Source organism: Helianthus annuus, chromosome 9, assembly GCF_002127325.2.
Source record: "Helianthus annuus cultivar XRQ/B chromosome 9, HanXRQr2.0-SUNRISE, whole genome shotgun sequence".
Lineage (NCBI taxonomy): Eukaryota > Viridiplantae > Streptophyta > Magnoliopsida > Asterales > Asteraceae > Helianthus > Helianthus annuus.
The window spans coordinates 151,792,321-151,818,088 of record NC_035441.2 but is presented as its reverse complement, the minus strand read 5'-3'; the positions used below and the strand labels follow the sequence as shown (position 1 = coordinate 151,818,088).

The 25,768-nt window shown below is 37.4% G+C and overlaps 2 protein-coding genes across 18 annotated transcripts; one reads left to right on the top strand and one right to left on the bottom strand.

Annotated features, from left to right (window-relative positions):
• The first annotated feature begins 2,062 nt into the window (after positions 1-2,062).
• On the top strand, positions 2,063-11,799 carry LOC110879133 (protein LHY). Of its 15 annotated transcripts, none has more exons than XM_035977712.1 (9): positions 2,063-2,278; positions 2,364-2,389; positions 3,074-3,243; positions 3,328-3,439; positions 3,608-3,669; positions 9,602-9,802; positions 9,889-10,270; positions 10,496-11,121; positions 11,187-11,799. In XM_035977712.1, the coding sequence occupies exons 3-9, from the start codon at positions 3,202-3,204 to the stop codon at positions 11,562-11,564; spliced, it is 1,803 nt and encodes a 600-aa protein (XP_035833605.1). In that variant the 5' UTR covers positions 2,063-2,278; positions 2,364-2,389; positions 3,074-3,201; the 3' UTR covers positions 11,565-11,799. The 15 variants fall into 15 exon arrangements, with proteins under 15 accessions (XP_035833605.1, XP_035833606.1, XP_035833604.1 ...); XM_035977713.1 differs by having other exon boundaries at positions 2,063-2,288; positions 3,089-3,243; XM_035977711.1 differs by having other exon boundaries at positions 2,063-2,288.
• A 1,162-nt stretch (positions 11,800-12,961) lies between these two features.
• LOC110879135 (protein LHY) lies at positions 12,962-17,643 on the bottom strand. Of its 3 annotated transcripts, none has more exons than XM_022127559.2 (8): positions 17,370-17,643; positions 17,178-17,230; positions 16,847-16,996; positions 16,635-16,746; positions 16,001-16,062; positions 14,825-15,040; positions 13,604-14,740; positions 12,962-13,527 (listed from the first exon to the last, which is right to left on the bottom strand). In XM_022127559.2, exons 3-8 carry the CDS (start codon positions 16,892-16,894, stop codon positions 13,177-13,179), a joined length of 1,926 nt encoding a protein of 641 aa, XP_021983251.1. In that variant the 5' UTR covers positions 16,895-16,996; positions 17,178-17,230; positions 17,370-17,643; the 3' UTR covers positions 12,962-13,176. The 3 variants fall into 3 exon arrangements, with proteins under 3 accessions (XP_021983251.1, XP_021983252.1, XP_021983253.1); XM_022127560.2 differs by having other exon boundaries at positions 17,205-17,230; positions 17,370-17,529; XM_022127561.2 differs by lacking the exon at positions 17,178-17,230 and having other exon boundaries at positions 17,370-17,529.
• Positions 17,644-25,768: the final 8,125 nt, after the last annotated feature.

Sequence of the window (25,768 nt, the reverse complement as noted above, 5' to 3'; positions counted from 1 at the left end):
GTCAGTTTTACCTTATATTTAATATCTGGAATTCTTACGGGAAAAATTCTAAAAAACCTGTGTGTAAAACATACTTTAAAAGTTATTTATTACGATGTAATTTATATTACTTATGTTATACCGATAACATGTAAACGAATATGAAAACCAATAAATTCTCGAAACATAGAAAAATAGTATATCAAAATAACTTCAAAAGAAATATAAATCTAAACATGTACTACACTAAAAGTAGAAATAGTATAAAAAATAACTTTAAAAGAAATAACATCTTTAAACGTAAAAGATAACATAATAACATAAACAAAAGAAATTAATCAAACACTCTTATATGTTTCTCACACTCTCCACTCTCTATTTTACACACTCATATGTTTCTCACACTCTCCACTCTCTATGTTACACACAATGTTTTAAAAACTGGTTTTTAAATCAAACCGGATTAGGCTAAAAAATGGTTTAACCGGTTGAATCAGGTTGTACCAAACAGTTTAACCGAGTTGACTAGCTAGCTCTATAATTTCATAAATTACAACATCAACTCAAAAGTTAATCCAAAAATGCATGATTACATATTAAAAGATGATCCAAAATAAATTCATAATAAAAAATAATCAAAAAGATAATCGGAAATCATTCAATTTTCCAAGAAGCTCTTTTAAATGAAAATGTACGATATGTTTAAGCCATTTGAGTGTTGAATACATTAACTATTTTCGTTTCATACAATATTGAATAAGAACTTTTAGTTACAAATAATCATAATATATAAAAATTACGTTAGACTAGTAACACATATAATAAAATAATTAACAACCCAAACTAAAATAACCATGAGCCGATACCGGTATTACGTTTCAAACCTGTATACCGGATTTTACCGCCGGTACAAACCTTATGTCGTTTCACTTATTTACCGGGGTGTTTCGTACAAGATTTACATCTGAAAACGGTAATACCGGTATAACCGGCCGGTATTTACCGGTTTTTAAAACATTGGTTACACACATTTGCTCAATACTAAATTTATTTATTGTTTATATAAATGACAACTTTTTTTATTGTCTTTGTTTCCACTCTCTATTTTACACATATTTGCTCAATACTAAATTTATTATATATATATATATATATATATATATATATATATATATTTAAAATGTGTGAATTATTCGCGAATGTCGGGAGGTCTAGCATACGTTGTCTTAACCGGGTTCGCGCTAGAGAACCCCCTCGCACAATAGATCCCCAAATTAAATCCCTCAATGAGAAACCCCTATCACACAGACTCGAACTTAAGACTTGGGAGGGGGGAAACTTATCCGGGTCCACCATAGGTGGAACTTAAATACCCATGACCACCACTAGAGCACTAGTGATGGTTTATTATTTATATAAATAACAACCTTTTTATTATCTTTGTTATATTATATAATTTAATACATTCTTCAGGTAAATTTAATTTTATATGAAATACATTTTGTTATTTTAATTTTGTATCTATTTATTTATTAAATTATGTGATTATATCGGTTCTTAAAGCGGTTTGACTGGTCCTACGGATCTGATCAGAATACCATGTAAGCAGGTCGGTTCGATTACTAATCCAGATATAAAAACATTATTTACTTTGTTTGTGTTGTTATTTTTTGGGTTTTCTCTTGCGTTGTTTAAATTTAGTGAGTTGACAACCCGTAACGTCCATGTGTGATTCAACATTTTTATACCTATTTTTCTTCAGTTTAATGGTCCCACTTCAACGCACAGGTCATAAAAACTCGTTATTATTAATGATAATAAATAAAAATAAAAACACATGGAAAATTAGAAGAAGAAACCGGGCATCTGCTGGATGGAGTGGTAGTGGGGGAACTTGTGGCAGAGAATGAATAAGGTGCTGGGTATGAACCACCCTTCCAACGCTGGTAACACAAATATAAAAAAGCGCAAGCCTGTGGGCCACACTCAATAGTAGCCGAACACGTGTCACCCCCTTGCTTCGTTTCTAGCCTCAAATTAAACCCTTTTTATTTATTTCCAAATAAAGAAAAAACCCCAGCCCAGCCCAAAATGTTTGTGGCTCACATTCATCCATCTCTCCCCGGCTCGACCTCTACTCACTCCGCTTTTATTCAACCGTTCTCCCAATTCTTACATAACTGATTTCTGTTACAGTCAGTTATTGTTACTCTGTAATTATTATTATTATTCAGATTTTCAGAGTCATCATGAAGTTCTCCTGTTCGTGCTGATCAGATTTGAAAGCGGATGGAGTGTTGTATGTAAATGTAATCTCTAGTTTCTGCTTCGTATCTAGGGTTTGTGATTTTGCTCTACTGATTGAAGTTCTTTGGTTTTTAAAGGTTTTGGCATCAACAAGCTCATTTTGGTGAGATTCTACTGTTACTGTTACTGCTGCTGCTGTTGCTGTTGTCTTAGGTTTTTGAATTGCGTACAAGTGTAGAGATTCATGAATAGATTAGCTAGCTGAAACTGTTGAGATGCTAGTTAGTTACTGATGCATGTTTGTTAATCTGTTTATCCTGATTTACAGAAATTAAGGAATAGATTAGCTTGCGTTAATGATGCATATGTTTTTATGAAATTGTGTTGGTTGCTTTATCCTGATTTATAAAAAATTAAGGAATAAATTAGGTAGCTGCAACTGTTGAGATGCTAATTAGTTACTGATGCGTATTTGTTTGTCTTGACTTTATCCTGATCTACAGAAATTAAGGAATAAATTAGCTAGCTGCAACTGTTGATATGCTAATTAGTTACTGATAGGTATGTGTTAATCTGTTTCTATGAAGTTGTGTTGTCTTGACTTTATCCAGAAAATTGATAAATAAATTAGCTGGCGAAAAGCGAAAACTATTGAGATGCTAACTAATTACTGGTGCATATTTGTTAATCTGTTTTTTCATGAAAGTGTGTTTGTTGTCTTGACTTAATCCTGATTCCAGAAATTGACGAATAATTTAGCTTGCTACAATTGTTGATATGCTAATTAGTTAATCTGTCTTCATGGAATTGTGTTGTTGTTACATCTGTCGATCGTGTTTTGAACTAGTGTTACGTTATCAAGTTTTGTTGAATTCTACAACGGCTAAGCTATTTGGATTTGGATGCTACGAGGGAGCTTTTGCATCCCTACTTGTTCCACAGGATTTGAAGCAGCGGCCCTCCCCCCTTCTCTAGATGGAGTCCTCATCTGGCTATGGGGAAAATCAAAACATCAAGGTTGTTTCTTTATTTATCATCAAACCAAAATCATCAGTCGTATGCATGTTATCTGTAAACTGAATTCAAATCCTTGTTTTTCAGACAAGAAAACCCTATACAATAACGAAACAACGGGAAAAATGGACAGAGGAGGAGCATAACAGTTTTCTAGAAGCCCTGAAATTATACGGGCGAGCTTGGCAACGGATAGAAGGTACCAACAGTTTCTGACACTTTTATACTTGCCTGGAATCTTACAATCATTGCCTTTAGTTTCTGAAAAAAAAGTTCTTATTTTTGGTTCATGTATATGCAAATTACATTTATTTTCACCCTAGGAGAATGATTAAACGGAGACGCCCTTTTTTTGTTGCTAATGCAGAACACATAGGAACTAAGACAGCAGTGCAAATCAGAAGTCATGCCCAAAAATTCTTTACAAAGGTCATTTAGTTTCTTTCACATATGCGTTTTCCCATCACTTTGCATCATAAGTGAATCTAGTTGCTGCTAATGTTCTCCGCATACATAGTGCATTTTTTTTTGTCTAATTGTGTTGTACAACTCTATTTCACTTTTAAAGTACACAGATGGTCCTAGTGCTTAACCTAATTTTTGGATTTAGTCCCTAGCTGTTGTATAACTCTATTTTACCTTTAAAGTACACAGATGGTCCCAATGCTTAACCAAATTTGTGGATTTAGTCCCTAGCTTTCTAAAAGTACACGGTTGGTCCCTATGGTTTGGACTTTGTAACGTAGTTAGTCCTCAACTTTTGTCAAAAGTACACGGATGGTCCTTGTGGTTTGCATGTAGTAATGCATTTAGTCCCCAACTTTTAGTGACTAAACGCGTTATAAAGTGCAAACCACAGAGACCATCCATGTACTTTTGGCAAAAGTTGGGGACTAAATGAGTTACAAAGTACAAACCACAGGGACCATCCGTTTACTTTTGAAAAGCTAGGGACTAAATCCAAAATTTTGGTTAACCACAGGACCATCTGTGTATTTTACTCTCACATGTATAACCATATTTTACTTGCTCAAGACAAGCTACCAATCTTGAGGGATGTTTTTGTGCTGGTATTAGTCTCTCATGAAGTACCAACTTAGCTTGGGCTTTGGTCAACAAATGCTTAGGCTTTTGTTTGATTTGGACGTTTTCTTCTTGTGAGCTTGTAGAATCGTCAACATAGAATTCATCTAATTGACTATTCAAAAGATGACCTCGTAGGTGTTGCCCTGATGGATCAAAGGCTTACTCCCTTGATGCTTATCTACACTGACCATCGACGCTCATGATCAGTGAACAAAATTGCCTTATGGGCTTGATTCGTATGAAAAAAATCAAGTCTAGTTTCTAGGTTAGTTGTGCAAACTTGGGAATAGGCAACTAACACCAATTGATTACTATATAGACTCAAGTATATGTAATTGTAAATGTGTTATGAATATCGAAATCCATAGGTCTCTTTGGTTCACTCATGGACATAACCCGATCACATTTATCATTTATGGAGTGAAATACACTATATTCTTGTATTTTTTATTGTTCTTGCACTTTTGATTTGTCTTGCAATTGTTTTATGGGTGTTTGCTTTGGTCACACATTTCTCAACAAATTGGTATCATAGCCGTGGAGGTCTTGACTTCTATTCGTTGGAGCAATTACATAAGATGGTAAAGCGAGGATAAACAAGTTTGATGGACAAATTACTTAAGGTTTTGTTGCCCTGGTAGAGACTTCCCAGGAGGTCACCCATCCTGGTTTTACTCCCACCTGAGCACGTTCTGGAGTTGCCTTGGTAGAGACTTCCTAGGTGGTGTTTTCTGAGGAGGCAGCTGTCGAAGCTTTTTTCCAACGGCTCCTAGCAAGGATTTTTAGATTTGTTATTACATGTTCTACAACAAGTATTTGTAACTGCCATCACCCTTTTCACATTCTCTCCAAACCTCCACCGACCACTACGATAACAATCGTGGGCTTGTGTTTCGATCTTTACCATGTAACATCCAGCCTCTCGTATCACCAATATTGTCCGTTTTGCCCACAATGAGCTCACAGATTTGTTTTTGGTTGTCAAGGTCACCATCCTGGTATTACTCCCACCTGAGCACGCTTAACTGTGGAGTTTTTCTCTCATCCACTACCATTAAGCCCAAAACGCGTTGGTGATATTTGAGGTGGGGAATTCTATATGACCCAGTATCCCTCCTATGGACTACACAAAACGACGTGGGATTTGCCTAAGGTGTTACAAACACCCGCCCGGGGACTCATCGTCCCCATTGAGGTTTGCCCCACCATCGTAAGCAGAACATGAATGGATCTGTCTCGTACCATCAATATTTTCCACTTGGCCCACAATGAGCTTACGGATTTGTTTTTGGTTGCCTTCGTAGAGACTTCCCAGAAGGTCACCCATCTTGGTACTACTCCCACCTGAGCATGCTGTGGAGTTCTCCAGTCATCCACTACCATTAAGCCTGAGTCATCCACTACCATTAAGCCTGAAACGTGTTGGGATATTTTAGGCACAAAATTTTGTATGGCCTAATATCTCTCATGTGGACAGAACAAAATTGAATGATGTGGGATTTGCCTTAGGTATTACGTACTATCTCCCTCTATTTGTTGTCATATGGAGATGATTTAAGAAAATTGACATATTACTTGTCGGAGAACCCACCAATAGTTAATTTCAGATGGGCCTAACCTTAATGACGGATTTACGACAAACCCTAATATATTCTAACACCCCTCCTTAAGCTGGAATGTATATATCAGATGCGACAAGCTTGTTATACACACACACACACATATATATATATACACATACATATCTACATATATATATATATGTTATGTGTCTCTGTGTGTGTATATGTGTATTCATTCTAAGGATCTCGAAGGGAGGGGGTGTCTTCTTGTCTACAAAGTGGCGAAGTTTAATACAAAACTAAACACCAAGGAAACAATTCCATTGCGTCCGGTTCGGGGGGTCGGGCGCCACCCCCCCCCCCCCCCCGGCCCTGCCCCGGCCCCTACAAAGCTGCGCCCCTGATTGCATCCATCTTTAATCAAGTGTAGTGTTAGCGATTGGGTATCACGGCTGTTCCAGTACTCTTTTAACTTTTCCTGTTGACCTTTTCTGGTCAAACCCGACTCTCAACCAACTGATATCTGGTCAAACCTTGTTTCTTGTACACAATCCTCCTGATTAGACCAAAGCAACACAACGCATGACTGCTGTTGACTTTTATTGACCCGCAACAGTTGACCAGGATTGACTGGTGGTGGTCGGTAGCGGCGGTAGCTCCGACAACGGCAACAACGGTTGTTCTGAATGGACCAAACAATAACACACATGCACAAACACAGCGAACAAAACAAAAAATAAAGGACACGGGTATTTACGTGGTTCAGTTTATACTGACCTACGTCAAATGCTGCACTAGCAAGACAATTTAATTTTTGAGGTGTTAAATGATTACAAGTACATAGGGTCTGTATCGGTAAAGAAGAAGTAGCTTTTAACCCTTTGAAATTTCTTCTTAAACATGCAAATCGGAACATGATGCACGAGTATTGGCTGTCCCTTAGGCCACATGCCTACCATGTAGGAGAACTCCTAGATAGTTTGGTAAAACTTAGCGCGAACATCTGAAAATGACGCGCACACTCAACAAACTGTTCGCATTTCAAACTCTATATCCGTACACCATGGAGTAGACTAATGTTGTTAAAAGGATCGCTAGGATTTGGGACTATTGAGAATTCGAGCCAGATAAGCGACATCATTACAAGGATGGAGTCGTTGAAAAGATGTGCAAACGTGATGGAAAATGGTGATTAACGTGTGGAGCCTGTGAAGGAATCGTGTTAGCTAGAAGAGTAGAAGATGTATGAAAAGAAGAATATGCGACCAAAGGGGCGCATGCCTAAAGAAAAGCAAAGGAGCCATCTGAATCCATTTTGTCAAAAGCCCTTCGGGTGCGAACCTAGACCCTGAGTCGTGGTGAGGCACACGGAAAACGCCTTGCTACCTGGCGCCCCGACGACAATTGGATGAGTTTCAAGCCAGATTTCTATCAGATTCCGGTAAGTTCTGGCAAAATTCAGCAGATTCCGGGTTAACTAGTCTGAAAAATCCAAAACTGGCCTTGAACCAGCCTAAACACGCCTAAACACGCCTAAAACCCCAAAAATTTGGTATGTTTATGCTAGGCGCCTTGCTTATCTCGAGCCCTCGCTTTTCAAGCGTGTTGTGCCTAGGCCCAAGGCTCACAATATGCCTTTTGACATCTATGACTGGAATACTGTGGTTTTGTTCTGGCGCCACAACCACCGCGTATCATGGATCTCTGTGGTGACGGCTGACAGGAGGATGCCGATGAAGGTGATGTTAATTAAAGGAACTAAATGTTGAATTTGAAGTACTATAAAAAAACTAGTCATAGGCAGAAACAATGAGGTTTACGGTGAAATGTTGCAGTGAACACAGTTTTGGCGGTTGTGTAATGGCCGAAATTTGAGGAAAAAAAAGAAGCGGTGGCGTGGTTGATGGTTGCAGGATTTGATACACAACAGCCAAAGGTGGCTGCCAAAATTGGTACCGGCGGTGGATGGTGGCAACCATAATTGGTACACCGTGATGGGAGGTAGCTCGTGGCTGCAGGAATTAATACAACAGCGAAACTGCCGGAATTGATACATGACGATTAAAGGTACTGTCAGAACATGGATTGATATAGGCAATGTGTTGGCAACTAGGGTTTAGTAGCAACTTGGCTCTGATACCATGTAAAGGTAAAATAAATAATTTATGGTGATATCTGGTATGTTACAATTACATATAGACAGAATACAAAACCTTAATCCTGATGGGCTAAATGGACCTAACCCTAATGACGACTAATCCCAATATATTCTAACATGATATATATCCTCCAGCTTAACGGAAATGCTAGAGTATGCTAGGGTTAGTCATCATTAGGGTTAGGTTCTCTTGCTTAGTCCGTTACGATTTGGGTGTAGATTGCAACATAATGGGAAAATCAATCTAAATAAAGGATCACTTTTATCTTTACGGATACAAATCATGTGAACGAATTCGATACAATTCTGTTACAGCCCAAGAGAGAACTCAACCCAAGTAGATTGCAACATAATAGAAAAATCAATCTAAATAAAGTATCACTTTTATCTTTACAGATACAAATCATGTGAACGAATTCGATACAATTCTGTTACAACCCAAAAGACTAGTCTGGTGAGTGAGAGAGCCACCACTCCTAATTTGGCTCTGATACAATACCACCGTTACAGCCCAAACAAGAAAACTGAACCCAAAAGACTAGTCTGGTGGGTGAGAGAGCCCCTTTGGATTTTAAATCCCACATTTGTTACACATACAAACGATGTGGGACAAGTCTTATACCTTGCAACGGTTTCAGTCCATAACAAATTCTAGTTTGGTTAGTTTGTGCAGAGATTGCATTCAATGACGAAGTACACACACTACAATTTTAACCTCACTTCTTTGTGATTTGATCCATAGTGAAGATGTTTGTAGGAAAAAAAAAATCTTCTAGAGTATTCAAATTCCTTGCTGAGTTGAAGGGGCAAGATATTTATGAGAAGTCAAGGTAATGCTAGAGGAATGGCAAGCCAAGGTAGGGAGATGAGTCCTTCTCATTCAAAAGTGTTTGTTTGCGTGAAATTTAAAGATGCTGATAAGGACAAGCTTGAGGCAAAAGCCAAAATGTGTACATTCATTGTGTATGATTATGAGATATCTTTTTTGAGACAATCCGAATAGAAAAGTCATCAGAATGATGATGCTCTTCACAAAGAAAAGGGTGCATGCAACAGATTTTGAAACAAAGAAGGTTATATTATGTTTGAAGACAATACAAAAGTTGACCTTGCATGCACCTATAGGTTTTCAGAGATTGGTGAGTTTAAGAACCAAGTTAGCTGCAGTATGAGCATTGATGTGCATAGTGCCAGGCTCTTGTTCTTTACTTGGACTTCACTTTTGAGGTCTACTTCTCCTCTGTAAGGGATAACAAAGACTGTAGGAGCCGATGACTATTCTATGTACACTGACAAATAAAGCTGGCTCGGTGAAAAAGTAGTTCTAACTTGATTACACATATTCCGCTCTCACAAACATAATACCTTTTCACTAAGTGCTATAAACTGATTAATACACAATGAGTGTATCTAGCCTAACTTAGTTCTGTTAATTTTGTTTATTTATATAAAAATATTAGCAGGTGCCTGTATTAGTTTTGGATGGAAATCAAATTACATGTGCTATTTAAAATGGCTTTTGCTTACTTTAATTTTGTTTTTATTATAATAATAGTTGGAAAAGGAGGCTGTTGCGAAAGGAGTTCCAGTAAGCCAAGCTCTTGACATGGAAATTCCGCCTCCACGCCCTAAAAGGAAACCTAATTATCCTTATCCTAGAAAAACTCAAACACAGGTGCCAGAAAAAGATGAAAAACAAGCAACTTTAGTTTCTTCATTACAAGTAATGGACCTCGAGAGAAAACCCCTGCCTGAGGTATACATACATACATACATGCATATTCACTTGCTATTTATTTACCTGTACTTGCGCTTACTTCTTCCGGTTTCTTTCCGTACCAGAAAACCAGCCACAGAGAGAAACTAGAAAATGCGAAAACAAGTGAGGAAGCTCAAAATGGTACTACTAAAGACCCTCAAGAAGTTCCATATGCATCCTTGTCCTCAGAAAATGAAAATTCCATACCAAGATCAAATCCTGACGTTTTTAGACGCGATGTAACAAATGCATCATACATCACCATTGAAGCCAGAAAGCATCAAGAATTGGATCAAGATGGAATTAAGCACACAAATATTACATCTAACATCTCACTATTTGAGCCCTCACACCCTGTGCATGATATAAACGGTATTCAGACGACCTACCCAAGGCATGTTCCTGTACAAGTTGTAGATGCAAGTCAAGAAAATACTACTGCAAAAACTAGTGTTGTTCCCCCAGGTACGTCACTTAACGAATCAAAAGTTAATAACTCAGGAGAAGCTTATGAACGCCCCAACCCTAACGTAGCAACAGCATCTGCAACTAGTGGCCATCGTAACAATGCTACCTTCCATCCTCTTTCCAACCCTTTTACTGATAATCAAGAAAGTTACACACCGGTTCTCCATGTTTCATCTTCAATCTCTAGTCTCATTCTTTCATCTTTGCTACAAAATCCTGCAGCACATGCAGCAGCAACCTTTGCAGCTAAATTCTGGCATCCTGTCAATACAGAAGCTTCCTCTGCAGATTCTTTTTCACGAGATCCGTCGAACCCGAACCCTGAGTCCACTACTCCTCCTAGCATGGCCGCCATTGCCGCTGCTACCGTAGCAGCTGCAACAGCATGGTGGTCGGCTCTTGGTTTGCTTCCTGTTTGTACTCCTTCTCACCAAGGGGGGTATTCTTGTACATTTGAGGCAGCACCAATTGACGGGAATAATCTAGTCAATAGTAGGGTTCCTTCAGAAGGTGTCTTGCAGGAAGAGAAGATGGATGATGCCGAAAAGACTGAATCTTCATCAGAGGACTCTGAGAAAAAACTTAACACTGAAGTAATTATTCCTGTTGATACCAATGAAACGGCTCCTGTTGATGATTCAAGCAAGTTGACTAATGTTAAAAAACAAGTTGATCGGTCATCTTCTGGTTCTAACACCATTTCCAGCAGTGAAATTGAAACCGATGCTTTAGAGAAGCATGTGAAAGAAATGGAAGAGAATAAAGGGTTGGATGTGAAGGAGTCGAACTTGCGTAGGGGTAGAAGCACTATTACCCCAAGTGAATCATGGAAGGAGGTTTCTGAAGAGGCAAGTCTGTTTTTCTTACGATATCTTCTTGTATTTAATTATTTATATTTATTTTTGATACGCAGGGACGGCTTGCGTTTCAAGCCCTCTTTTCGAGAGAAGTGCTGCCACAAAGCTTCTCTGATATGGCCGGAAAAGATCATCAACAGAATATAATAGTAAAAAACAGTGAATTGGACCTAAACAGAATGAGTCAAGAACCTTGGGAGAGTAACGGCAACAGTAATGGTTTTGCGGTGTTGAGAAGTGAGGAAGGTGTACTGAGAATGGGATTGGGGAGTGTGAAGCTGAATGTTCATCATACAGGGTTTAAACCATACAAGAGGTGCTCGGTTGAGGCTAAAGAAAACGGCAAGATTATGAGTGCGACATCTACAGGTGGCGCTCAGAATGATGAGAAAGGTCCAAAGAGAATGTGTTTTGAAACAGAAGCATCAACTTAATTCATAGTGTGTTGTTGTTGTATATTATGTTAGCCCAGCCCTAAAACTCACAAGACACTTAGTTTGTGGGTGCTATGTGTTTTACATTTTCTTCCACCATAGATTATGCTTATTGTAACGGATTTAATTTTATTATTATTCCTCCAAACTACTCTGGAGACTGAAAATTGAACTTTTGGGAAATGTATATTTTGAGCATCAACTTGAAATAAGATTCATCACCTGTTTTGCATTATCAACATTTTTTTTTTTTTGTGGTTATCCGCTCACATGTTAGAAAAAAAAGCTGTTTTACAATTTCTGCTCAATAATTGTGTATTTGTGTTTATGTATTGATGTAGGCATGTGGCTTCAACAATATATAGCTTCTGATTTTGATGGCTTATTGAAAAGGTTTTGCATGATGTAACTGCTGAAATGAGTTGAGGTAATTGCTTGCAAGTTACATTTCAGGTACTTCAGTTATTCAACTAACTTCTTTTAAATGAATGATCTTACAGTTGTTTTAATGTGCACATGTGATTCTTCACTTTACGCTTCTATACATATAACTTGTATAATTTGCCTGTCGGCTTGTGCTTTATAAGGACCACCTTATCCTATATTATCCTCCAATTTGTTTGGACCACAATCTTCTTTTCGTTTGGTAGCCTAGCCTGATTTTTAGACTTTAGTTAAAACAAGATCAAAAGCTCTTACATTGCTTCTCTGAAATGTTCGAATTTAGAAAGTGAACTCTTTTATTGTTGGGAACTTGTTACATATGTGTGTAACACTGTAACCTGTTGCGTTTGTCTCACTGACGGCTATGTACGAGTATAAGTCACACAGACAACAAGATGAAATTCATGTCTGTTACATTGACCTTGTGTTTGTAAGCAACAGTTTCTTACGCTGACTGCTACGGTGTTCATGCACGTCAGAGTTAAGGATATGAAGCCTATAAGGGGGTTTTACAAATTAACGTAGAAAGAAAATGCGTTTGTGAGATCTAACATATATCTCTCGTATACATAGAAGATTTGAAGCTAAAGGAAAAAAGACAGTGTGGATCACAAATTAAGGAAGAATCAAATCTAGTTCCCAACTTCTAAACAGACTGTATATTTACAAATTAAGACTTGTTGAAAATCAGGCTAACATTTTATATATATTCTATATAGCAAATCTTAGTGTTTACTTTTCTAGGATTTCTTTATTGTGGATCCAGGATTGTCCCAAGATCTCATTAGTTTAATATTCGATTCCTTAGGCCAAATTCAGTTATGTGTGTGTGTGTGGGTATATACACTAACCGATTGCACAACTTCCTAAAGTGGAAGAATCTCCTTTTCTCTTATTACAAAGGAAAGGAATCAACACTTTAAATGATGGCCATAAATAAATATCCAAAGAAGAAAGCACATAATGCAAGATTGGTCATCATTTTAATTAAAAGTTGATGCTCAAAAATGCATTTCTAAAAGTTCAGAGTATTTAGGAAGAATAAGAGAATTAATCTCAATACATTCAGCATAATCTACGGTTCCACCACAAACTACACGACAGTTTCGTGAGCTTTAGGACTATGCTAACAACATAATATACAACACACAGTACCTTCTTGTATCAGTCAAGTTGACGCTTCTGCCGCCACACGCATTCTCTTCGGACCTTTTTCATCATTCTGATTACCCGTAGATGCTGCTGCGCTCGCAATCTTGCTGCTTTCTTTAGCCTCGATTGAACACCTCTTGTACGGTTTGAACCCTGTACGATGATGATGATTCAACTTCACACTCCCCAGTCGCGTTACTGCAAAACCATTGCTATACCTCTCCACTGGTTCTTGACTCGTTCTGTTCAGGTCCAACTCGCTATTGTTGACCATATTCAGTTGATCCTTCTCAGCTACTGTATGAGTGTCGGAAAAGCTTTGCGGCAGTACTTCTCTCGAGAAGAGTGCTTGAAAAGCAAGCCGCCCCTATAAACAAATACAGGTTATATCACATTTATGTTTAGAGTTTCTAGAAGATATGATAAAAACATAAGTTACTTGCCTCTTCAGAGACCTCCTTCCATGATTCGTTAGGCATAATAGTGCTTCTACCCCTACGGGAAACGGGCTCTTTAGCATCTAACGCTTGAGTTTCTTCCGTTTCTTTCCCATGCTTCTCTAAAACACTCGTCTCAATTTCACTACTGGAAGTGGTGTTAGAACCACAAGACGACCGGTCAACTTGCTTTCCACCGTTAGTCAACTTGCTTGAATCTGCTACCGGCACCGTTTCCTTAATGTCAACAGGACTAACTTCACTAGCTAATTTCTTTTCAGAGTCTTCAGAAGAAGAAAGATCCGCAGCATCCGCAGCAGATTCGGTCTTTTCCGCATCCATCTTCTCTTCTTGTAACGCACATTCCGACGGAGCCTTATCTTGTCCATCGGCTAGATTCCCGTCTCCTGGCATCCCGAACGTACCAGAATAACCTCCTTGGTAAAACGGAGTACAAACTGGAAGCAGACCAATAGCCGACCACCACGCGGTTGCAGCTGCTACAGTAGCTGCAGCAATGGCTGCCATGCTAGGAGTAACGGTTTCAGCGTTTAACTGATCTCTTGAGTACGAATCTGCAGAAGAAGCTTCGGTATTCACCGGATGCCAGAATTTAGCTGCAAAGCTTGCGGCTGCATGGGCTGTGGGATTCTGTAGCAAAGATGAAACAATGGGGCCCGGGATTGCAGACGAAAAATGGAGAAACGATCTATAACTCTCGTGATTATCACTAACTGGATTGAAAAGAGGATGGAAAGTAGCACTGTTACGATGGCCACTAGTTTCGGAACCTGCTGATTGGTTAGGGTTGGGGTGTTCGAAAACTTCTCCTAAGTTATTAACATTTGATTCATGAAGTGACGTCTCTGTGGGACCGCTAGTTTTCGCCATAATTCCTTGATTTACATCTACAACTTGTACCGGAACATGCCTCGGGCAGGTTCGCACACCCTGTATATCAGATAATGAGATGTTAGATGTAATGTTTGTGTGCTTAACGCCATCTTGATCCAGTTCTTGATGCTTTTGAGTTTCAATGGTGATGTAAGATTCATTTCGAGCTTCTTGAGGGTCTTCGGTAGTACCAGTTAGAATTTCCTCATCTGTTTTTTCATTGTCTAGTTTCTCATTGTGGCTTGTTTTCTGGTATGAAAAGAAACCATATGAAGTAAGTACAAGTACATGTAGATAGCAAGTGAATATGTGCATTAAAGTTGTAGTATATACCTCAGAGAGAGGTTTTGCCTCGAGGTCCAGTAATTTTAGGGAAGAAACTAAAGTTGTTGCTTGTTTCTCGTCTTTTTGTGCCGGCTGTGTATGAGTTTTCGGGTCGGTTTTTCTAGGATAAGGATAATTAGGTTTCCTTTTAGGGCGTGGAGGAGGAATTTCCATGTCAAGAGCTTGTCCTATTGGAATTCCTTTAGCAACAGCCTCCTTTTCCAACTATAACAATATTAAGGAATATATATTAAACAAAATCCCATATTAATTGGCACAGGCTATTTTCAAGCAAAGTCGACAGAGTTAATTAAATTGTCAGTTTTAAACCTGATACAGGCAGTTCAACAAGGGCATGTGTTATACCTAGTGAGTGTGAGTGATTTTAAAAAAAAAATATTTTTTTACATTTAAAAGACTAAATATTTTAATATGTTGATTATTTTTAAACAATTGCTTATTGGTAAAATAAAAGATAAAGAAAAGAATAATGTTCACCCAAAACTGTGAAAACCGTTTACAAGAGCAAAAAATACTTTATCTTGAAAACAACTCGCTTTTTTGTTATTAAAAGACTAAATAGTTTAATATGTTAATTATTTTTAAAAAATTACTTATTGATAAAATAAAAGATAAACAAAAGAAGAATGTTCAACCAAAACTATGAAAACCATTTATGAGAGCAAATATATTTTATTATGAAAACAACTCGGTTTTGTTAAAATTTAAACCAAATGTCCAGAAAAAAAAATTAAAACAAAACTGTGAATTTCGTTTTTTATAACTAACAAGTACAAGTTATTTGAGAAAAATCAAATTAAATGTTAAATGAAATATTAGAATAAAAACTTACAACAAATTGCCATGTGTACGCATTTCATTGGGTTACTTGGTTTTTGCCTCATGAGCGTGAAGATGCTCACGACTCACAGAACACTCACACATGGGCGTTCACGTGAGCGTGAGCTTACGTGGCTCCCTCTTCCCTCACGCCCACGGAGTATAACACAAGCCCTAAAGCTATATTTCAAGCCTAATAGATCTAAGTGATTTAAATTTACCATAAAAGTTAGCCTTTTATAGGCATTCTGAGAATTTTTTACATACTTTCTTTGGGCTTCACATCCTTTATACAAATATAGGCTAAGGTTGTACTAAAAAGTTTTTAAGGCTAGATAGGGTGACCTTTGTGAAGAACTTCTGCGCATGACTTCTGATTTGCACTGCTGTCTTCGTTCCTATGTGTTCTGCATCATAAGAGTCACCAATCAAAGGTTGCAATACATATATATTACATATATAAGATAGCATAATGTCAAGCAAATCATCAACCAAGACGAAAACTAAACATAACTAGCAGCCAAATGAACCAATAATAAGGGTTATGTCCTATGCAGTTATAGCGGTCCAAAATTAAATAGTAGTCAAGGGCCGATATTTGAGATATAGGTTATCGCCGTGGGATATTGGTATTTTTATATCATGCTGAATTTATATATACACATACATATATAAAACGTAAAATATATATGATACTAATAGTAATATCAAAACTCAAAATTGCCAATATTTGAAATATGATCTAATCGTAAGCCATGAAATCTTCCTCCGAGTACACAACAACCAAGGCATCTAAAATAACGGTCATATATCAGTCAAATAGCATTCAATAGCGTCGATAATAGTGGTTCTGCTATTTGACACCACGATTTTGGAAGGCCTGATAACCGCTATCCCACCGCTATTGACTGCTTAGGTTAAGTCAAGGATAATAATATTCCAGGTAAAATAAAAGAGTCAACCGAAAAATCCTTGGTACCTTCTATCCGTTGCCAAGCGCGCCCATACAGTTTCAAGGCTTCTAAAAACCTATTATGCTCGTCTTCCGTCCATCGTTCACGTTGTTTTGTAATCGTATAAGGCTTTCTCGTCTATAACAAACCAAATTCATTTTACAAAACATCACATAACTCCGTATAAAAACAATTTTATTAAAATTCAAATCATCAAATAAAATAAAATAAAATAAACCTTGATGTTGAGTGTCTCCCCAGAGGCAGCAGAGGAGTTGGAGTCCATTTAGGGCAACAACTAGGGCACACAAAACCCTTCTTTCATCCCTCTCAACATCCAATTCCACCTCACCACTTGATTTACTCAAAGTAACCTGATAACATAACCCTAGTACAAAAAAGGAAATATGTAATAACTAATAATATAAGTATAACCATTCAAATTGTTAGAGTTAGGTACTTATGTTTTACTTTAATATCTTGAATCAACAATTAAATAATAGTCAACCCCCACTAATAGTAATTACACACATACAAACTCTTGAACAATTAATTATATATATAAGAACCTGAAACTATAGTAGTAGAAGTGATACCAAAATGAGCTTGATGGTGCCAATACCTTTATATATCATAAAAAAAGGGGAAAAGATCAAAACTTTAATCAAAAGATTGAGCATCTTGAACCCATGAATACTGGAATCAATCAATAATCATACATAAACCCTAAATAATAAACCAGTAAAACAAACAAAACTTACTTATCATAGGTTGAACTACTGTTGAAGTTAGGATCTTGAAGCTGATCAGCATGAACTAACTGGGTATGGGCAAATCTGGTGAGTTGATTGACCGGAATGAAGGAAGAAGAAGAAGGAAGAAGAGAGGATGAATCTGAGCCACAAATAATTTTGGGGGTTGATTTTTTAGGAAAAAAGGGGTTTATTTGAGGTTGGAATGGATCCAATGATGGACAGGTGGCTGGAAGATAGCGGTGGGATCCCCGCGCTTCCTTGCACTTTTTTATTTTTTGTGCAACTAACTTTCGTTGAATCTCAGCCACAAGTTTTAGTAATTCTTTTATATATAGACTAGGTTATAAACCCTCGTGTACTCGTGTATTATACGAGTTAAATAAATCTTTCAATAATAATAAACAAAAATCCTTTTTGGGCACGTGTTATTCTCTGGTAAATTTTCATCCTTATTTTTTTATAAGTTAATTGCCATTTTCGCCCCTGAGGTTTGGGCACATTTGCCATTTTCGTCCAAAATGAAGGTTTGGTACCATTTTGCCCCCAACGTTTGGCCATTTTTGCCATTTTCATCCAAATCGCTAACTGAGTTTGTTTTTTCTGTTAACTTTTAAATAAAAAAAATAAAAAAACTTATTATAAATCAACCCCACCCACCCCCACCCCATTCTCTCTCTAAACATTCATCAGACTCCCCATTCTCTCTCTAAACATTCATCAGACTCCCCCTCTCTCTCTATCTCTCTCTCTCCGGCGACGATTCCGTCGCCTCCATCACCATCAAATCGCTGCTCACTTGATAACTTGCAACAGATCTGAATCTTGGGTAACGTGATTCTTCAACTGGTGGTCTCTAGATCTGTATCTCTCTCTCTCTAATCTGGGTTGATGGTGGTGCCAATGGTTGTTGTGGCAGCAGTGGTGGTTGTTTGGGTAATGGTGGTGGTGGGGTGATGGTGGTGCCGGTAGTTTTTGTGGCAACGGTGGTGGCTGTTGGAGCGATGGTAGAGATGGTAGTTGTTGGGGTGATGGTGGAGGTGGGGCGATGGTGGAGGTGGGCAAATGGTGGTGCCGATAGTTGTTGTTGCAGCGGTGGTGGCTGTTGGGGTGATGGTAGAGATGGTGGTTGGGGTGATGGTTGTTGTAAGGTGGCGGAGCTGATGGCGGAGCTGATGGTGGAGGTGGCGGAGCTGATGCAGTGGCAGACGAATTTGGGGGTGTTGCCCTGTTCTTCGTCTGCTGATGATGTTGCTTCGCCGGAGAGAGGTGATTTAGGTGGGAATCGAGGGTTTTGCGAGACGATGATGATGATTATAAATCTGAGTCGATTGGATGATGATCGGGTTTCGATGTTTCTGCGTATATATAAATTTGTAGCGATGATGGTGTCTGGCCACTTGGCATGGTAACTCCGGTTGCAGCCGTGGCTGCATCTGAGCCTCTTTATTTTGCGAGATGATGATGATTATAAATCTGCATCTGAGCCTCTTTTTTTTGTAAATTTGATGATGATGGTTGCTGGGTTTTATAGAAAGATAACCACTGGTTCTATGAAGAAGGAATGTTATAAAAACACTGGTTTTATTTAAAAGTTAACAGAAAAAACAAACTCAGTTAGCGATTTGGATGAAAATGGCAAAAATGGCCAAACGTTGGGGGCAAAATGTGCCCAAACCTCAGGGGCGAAAATGGCAATTAACTTTTTTTTTATTTATCTCTTTTATTAAATAATAATAATAATATTAAACATCAATTTAAGAGTAAACTGCCATTTTGGTCCCTGAGGTTTGATTACTTTTGCCACTTTAGTCCAAAACTCAAACCTTTTGCATCTGGGTCCCTGTGGTTTCAGTTTTATTGCCATTTTGGTCCAAAAATGAAATCAGGTCATACTTGTCTTATAAAATCCTGCAATTTTGTCATTTTCCTCAGGGGCAAATCAGGTAATATTTGTCTTATAAAATATGGTATTTATTTATAAAAAAGAAATGATCATTTTGCCTCTGCGGAAAATGACAAAATAACAGGATTTTATAAGACAAATATGACCTAATTTCATTTTCGGACCAAAATGGCAATAAAAGTGAAACCACAGGGACCCAAATGCAAAAAGTTTGAGTTTTGGACTAAAGTAGCAAAATTGACCAAACCACAGGGACCAAAATGGCAGTGCACTCTCAATTTAACTAAATCTATTTATCTCTTTTGTTTCCATAATCTGAAATTGATTTCTTTTTTAGGGTGGAGATACAATAGGAAGTTTATTTGGCTAAGAAGGCTAGGAAGTGATCTTGACCATCCATTTAGTTAATCAAGGGCTAAGATTAAATGATGGAAATTGAAGGGAAGAAAAGAGGCGCGTGAGTTTGTTTAGGGGTATTCTAGTCAATGCAAGGCAATAGTTTCTCTCTCCTCCAATTCCCCCCCCCCCCTTCCAATTTTTTAAACGTTAATAACTCTTTCATACGACATTATTTTTTTATAAAAATTGCACCAAAAAACGAGCGTTTTTTTATCTTTAAAACGAGTATACTATTGCTATATTTTCAAAAAAAAAAAATTTAAAAACCCAGTTGCGTAAAACGCAATAGAAAAACCCCCAGTTACGTAAAACGCATTGAAAAAAAAAACCTAAAAAATGACATTTTTCTAAAACGTAATGCACCAAAAACACAAAGAAATGTCTTATTTGTAAAACGCAATGGCCAGAAAACACAAAAAATGTCTTATTTCTAAAACGCAATAGCCTAAAAACTCAAAAGAAAATGTACTTTCTAAAACGCAATGGACTAAAAACACATAAAAATGTGTTTTACCTAAAACGCAATGCACAAAAACACATACAAATGTCTTATTTCTAAAACGCAATGGCCAGAAAACACTTAAAATGTCTGTTTTCTAAAATGCAATGGACTGAAAACACATAAAAAAGTGTTTTACCTAAAACGCAATGCACCAAAAACACAAAAAAAATGTCTTATTTGTAAAACGCAATGGCCAGAAAACACTTAAAAATGACTCATTCTAAAACGCAATTGCCTAAAAAACAAAAGAAAGTGTTCTCTGTAAAACGCAATGGACTGAAAACACCTAAAAAAATGTTTTACCTAAAACGCAATGCACCAAAAACACTTCAAGAATGTGTTTTTCTAAAACGCAATGGCCAGAAAACACATAAAAATGTTTTAGTTCTAAAACGCAATTGCCTAAAAACACCAAAGAAAGTGTTCTCTCTAAAACCCATTGAACCATGACAATAGTTTTGTCTGTGCTGTTAATTGTCTCTGCCCCTTGGACCCCGCTAGGGGCTGCCGCCCCTGGGACCCCGCTACCAGGGGCGCTGCCCCCGGACCCCCGCCAAGATAGTAAAACGCAATGACTATATCAAAAACCCAGATCGTAAAAATGAAATTAAAATTTTTTTTACATGGATCGAAGTGATTTCTTCAACAATTGATGAATTTTGAATGATTGAAACACTTATCAGCGCTTGAATCGAACGGATCGAGTGATTATCTTCAAAATCACCGGAAAAAACGAGATTTTGTATGAAATTAAACTGGGTTTTCTTCAAAAAAGCTGAAGAACACGTTGATCGGGTGTTTGAATCATTGATTGGTGATGAAAATCGCACTATAATGTAGTGACTATTGAGATAGAAAGTGAAGAAATGGTTGAAGATGGTGGGTTTTGAAAATGGTGGGTTTTGAAGTTACTGGGTTTTGAAAAGGAAGAAGAAAGGGTTGGATTGACTAAAATACCTTTTTTCTTTATTGTAAATGTTGCCACATGTCGTAATCCTATTGCTTCCTACACTTCCTAGCAAAAATAAACTTCCTATTTGATCTTTTCCCTTCTTTTTTAACTCTAAAGTTTCAACTTTTGGCAATTTAAGTTTAAAGTTTCAATCTTTGATATTTTAACCCCTTTGATTAATTTGATTTTTCACTTCTAATTCAAAAGTTTTCATCTTTTGCAATTTAACCCCTTTAATTTTTTTTACTTTCAACCCAAAGTTTTTCATCTTTTGCAATTTAATCTCAACACTTTTTTTACTTTCAATTTTAGTCTCTTATATACTTTTCATCTTTCATAAGTACTTCGTTTAACGTGTCGTTCTAAATTTCCGAGTTAACACGCCACAACGTGCGTGTGGGGTTCAACGTTTTTTCATCTATTTTTTTCCTGTTTGACATGTCTGTTGCATCGCGTCTATTTTTCCCCGTTTGATTGGTCTGACGCAACGTGCAAGTCAGAGATCGACTTAGTTATTTTTTTCTCGGTTTTACACAGGCTCATGGTCATGTGAGAAATATTTGTCTTTCATCTAACATGATATATATAACTAATGAATCCCCGCCGCATTGCGACGGGTGGTAATTCTAGTATATAAAACATCAAAAAGTGACACATGATAATGTGAAAACTTAGTTATATGATATATCTATCTATAAACACACCAACTACCTATACCAGTGGCGAAACTAGAAGAAAAATTCAAGGGTATCGTAAAAAAACTTTTACCTAGACCCGTCCCTGAGAATTCAATGGCCCCCAAAGGGCCGACTAATAAAAATGGGCTCTTTAAATTTTCTTTTACTTAGAGTCATCTCTGAGAATTTGAAAACCCTTAGGGGCCTTATGCGGCTAGTAATGTTTAGCGACAGGTAAAATAATAAATAAACGAGTTAAATGTCATTTTAGTCCATGTGGTTTGGGCCATTTTGTCTATTTAGTCCAAAGGTTTCATTTTTCTCATGTGGGTCCAAAAAGGTTTCACCATTGCCATTTTAGTCCACTGGGTTAACTTCATTCATTTTTCTATTAGCGAGAAGGGCAATTTGGTCATTTTATATGGCCGAATTGGCCTTCTAGTTAACAGTATTACATATAAAAGTGAAGAAAAAATAAAAATAAGTAATTTACTGTCCGGTAGAACACTATTAGCCACAGTGGCGGATCTAAAAACTTTTTTACTGGGTTTCTTTTGGTAGATTCTCACTGTTTTTTTCATAACCATACGAGGTTCTCACTAATTTTTTTTTCCATTTTTTCCAAACCGAATGGATTCCTGAGAACCCACAAAAGTGGCCTAGATCCGCCCCTGATTAGCTGGTAAAAAATGGTAGAATACTAATTAAATTTGACTTCTAACATTTGCAGAATAGTACCGCCTTTTCATTTGTTGTCCAAATGCCCTATTATCATATTAACTTTAAATATAACTTCATATTCTTCCTTCTTTAACAATGTCTGCCACCTGCAAGTTCCTTCCCATAAATTTTGTTTCCATCAAATGTAAAATTTCATTTCATTTTCACAAACACGTAGAGGTATCCTAACATTTGTTTTGGGGTATCCTAGATAAATAAAACGGACATTAAAAGAGAAATTATACTTCGCCAAGAAAGTTGAGCCGTAGGCCGTGCTACGGCTCACTATACATTGAGTCCGCCCCTGACCTATACTTGATATATTCAATTTAAATATAGTTTTTTAAAAGATATGGAAACTTATAATGGAGTATGCTATTAGAAACTAAAATCTATTTAAATGTTTATATATATATATATATATATATATATATAGAGAGAGAGAGAGAGAGAAAGTGTAAAATACAATTGGCCTTAATGTACGCGATGAGTATTCCGCATGTTATAGGTGTCCGGGGTTAGTGAATCCGCATGTTATAGGTGTCTGGGTTTGTGAGTTTTAGGAATTACGCATGTTATATTTCTAATATGGTGTTCGGGTTTAGTGAATTTAAGTGAATCCGCATGTTACGGTGTCGGGGTTTAGTGAATGTAGTGAATCCGCATGTTATATAGGTTGTCCGGGTTTAGTGAATATAGTGAATCCGCACGTTATGATGTCCGGTTTAGTGATTTTAGTGTCTGGGTTTAGTGATTTCAGTGAATCCGCATGTTTATATGTTGTCCGGGTTTATGAAGCCGCATGATATAGGTTGTCTGGGTTTGTGAAGCCTCCCGATATATTTTCACAGTGTACGCATCGTACGTTAAGACCAATTGTACAATAACCGGCCTATATATATAGGGGAAAGATAAAATCGAAAACCAATGTGAGTTGAGAAAACCCAAATAAACCCTATGTAACATTTTTATTTTTTACTAAAAAAATAGGGATTGTAGTATAAAGAGTTAAATGCTTGGTTGGTCCCTGTGGTTTTCAAAAAAATCAGACTTGGTCCTAGTGGTTTACTAATTACACGCTTGGTCCCAAAAGTTGTCAAAAATGCACTCGGTTGGTCCCCAGCCCTAACATTAGTTAAATATCTCAGTTAAGTCCATGTTAAATGACTAAAATACCCTTGCTTATTAACAAAACCCACTGCATCATCTTCATCACTATCATCATCTGCATCATCTGCGGCGAACGGCGTGGCTCCGGCGGCGAACGCCGCCGTCGGCTAACACCACCCCCTCATCATCATAATCATCCCCGTCTTCAACCGCATCAGTATCATCATCAACGATAGCAGGTAACATCATCATCAACGATCAGAAATTAAAAGAAAAGAAAAGAGAGAAGAAAGGGGACACCAGTTCTTACCGGAATTTCGTTGAAATAAAGGGTACCACCGCCGTCACCATCTTCAATCATCATCGTCATCACCCAAGCCAAAACAACTGCCACACCCCCCACCGATTCACCCAAGAAATCCAGAACCACCCCTACCACCTCCCCGCACGCACCGCCGCGATCACCGAGACTCCGTCTCGTCTCTCTCTGCTCCCTTTTCTCTGATCTTGCACTCACCGCCGTGTGAGTACCATGTCCGTTGGAGAAAAACCTAGCTCCAATGATCTTCCGGTTACAATTTCTCGAATTGAAACGTACCCCGATCTGGAAAACGCCTCCCCATCGCTTCGGAATCGGTCCCAGATTCAGATCGGAAAAGCTCCGCCTCTCCGGCCATATTCCGGTGTCAAAATGTAGGTTTTGACGATTGGATCTGTGGATGTTGTCTCGCCGGAGGTGAGGATGAAGATGAGGGAACAGAGGAGTAAAGCCATTGGAGAGGCTTTGGGAGTGTGAAGTGTGAAGTGGTTGTGTGTATCGATGTGTGTGCTTTTAAACACCTGATGAAGATGATGATGGTGATATGCAGTGGGTTTTGTTAATAAGAAAGGGTATTTTGGTCATTTAACATGGACTTAACTGAGATATTTAACTGATGTTAGGGCTGGGGACCAACCGAGTGCATTTTTGACAACTTTTGGGACCAAGCGTGTAATTAGTAAACCACTAGGACTCAGTCTGCAATTTTGGCAAACCACAGGGACCAACCAAGCATTTAACTCTAGTACAAATGTACTTGAACATTTTTATGAAAAAAAAAATGAAAAAAACGCCAACTAGTTTTTTTTTAAATGTTCAAAATTTGTATGTTAAGTTTTTTTTTGGACATATATATTATGTAACAATAAATTTTTTACGTTTAAAAAAAAAACTTCTCGGTGTTTTTTTTGTTTTTCTTTTATAAAAATGTTCAAATATATGTATATTACATTTCCTTTTTTTTAGAAAAAAATAAAAATGGTACATGGGTTTTTTACAGAGGTTTCTTGAGTTTAGACAACTCAAGTGGGTTTTCGTTATAGCATTCCCCTGTGTGTGTGTGTATATATATATATATATATATATAGGGGATCGCTAAAATGAAAACCACCTCTAGTTGTAAAAACCATGAGAACCACTTTATGGCCCTTAGATCAACTAGATGGATGGATGTGATTAAAAGTAGTTAATATTAATATTAAAAGCTTTTTGTCTTATTATGTTTTTAATATTATAATACAAAAGGGTATTTAAGTAAAATAACTCTATTTTGTCTTTTTATATATATTAATTTTAAATTACCTTTTTGTCCTATTCATTAATTACTTTTTATTACTTTTATTTTTTAAACATAATTTCTTTACTAAAAACATTTTTAAATTCAGATTTTTTTTTTTTAAAGATTTTTATACTTTTTACAATTTAAGTTTTACGTTAAACTTTTTACGTTTTTTTGACGCGCCGTTTTTAACGCCGTTTTTTAACGCGCCGTTTTAACGCTGTTTTTGAACGCCGTTTTTTAACGCGCCGTTTTTTAACGCGCCGTTTTTACGCGCTTTTTTTTAAGGCGTCGTTTTTCTCAATCGGCGTTTTTCTCAATCGCCGTTTTTTTAACATGTCGTTTCTAACGCGCCGTTTTTATCGCGCCGTTTTTTAACGCGCCGTTTTTTAACGCCGTTTTTTAACGCGCCGTTCTCAATCGGCGTTTTTAACGTGCCGTTTTTTTAACACGCCGTTTTTAACGCCGTTTTTTAACGCGCCATTTTTAACGCGCCGTTCTCAATCGGCTTTTTTAACGCGCCGTTTTTAACGCACCGATTTTT

What these genes read in the sequence shown, in the direction of transcription:
- LOC110879133 (XM_022127556.2), top strand. Translation starts at nt 3,202, where the DNA reads ATGGAGTCCTCATCTGGCTATGGGGAAAATCAAAACATCAAG. An exon ending in AGAGAAAACCCCTGCCTGAG is followed by an intron (nt 9,803 to 9,888) that starts GTATACATACAT and finishes TTTCCGTACCAG; the next exon opens with AAAACCAGCCACAGAGAGAA. An exon ending in GGAAGGAGGTTTCTGAAGAG is followed by an intron (nt 11,122 to 11,186) that starts GCAAGTCTGTTT and finishes TTTGATACGCAG; the next exon opens with GGACGGCTTGCGTTTCAAGC.
- LOC110879135 (XM_022127559.2), bottom strand. Translation starts at nt 16,894, where the DNA reads ATGGACTCCAACTCCTCTGCTGCCTCTGGGGAGACACTCAACATCAAG. An exon ending in GGGAGACACTCAACATCAAG is followed by an intron (nt 16,747 to 16,846) that starts GTTTATTTTATT and finishes GGTTTGTTATAG; the next exon opens with ACGAGAAAGCCTTATACGAT. An exon ending in CGCTTGGCAACGGATAGAAG is followed by an intron (nt 16,063 to 16,634) that starts GTACCAAGGATT and finishes CTTATGATGCAG; the next exon opens with AACACATAGGAACGAAGACA.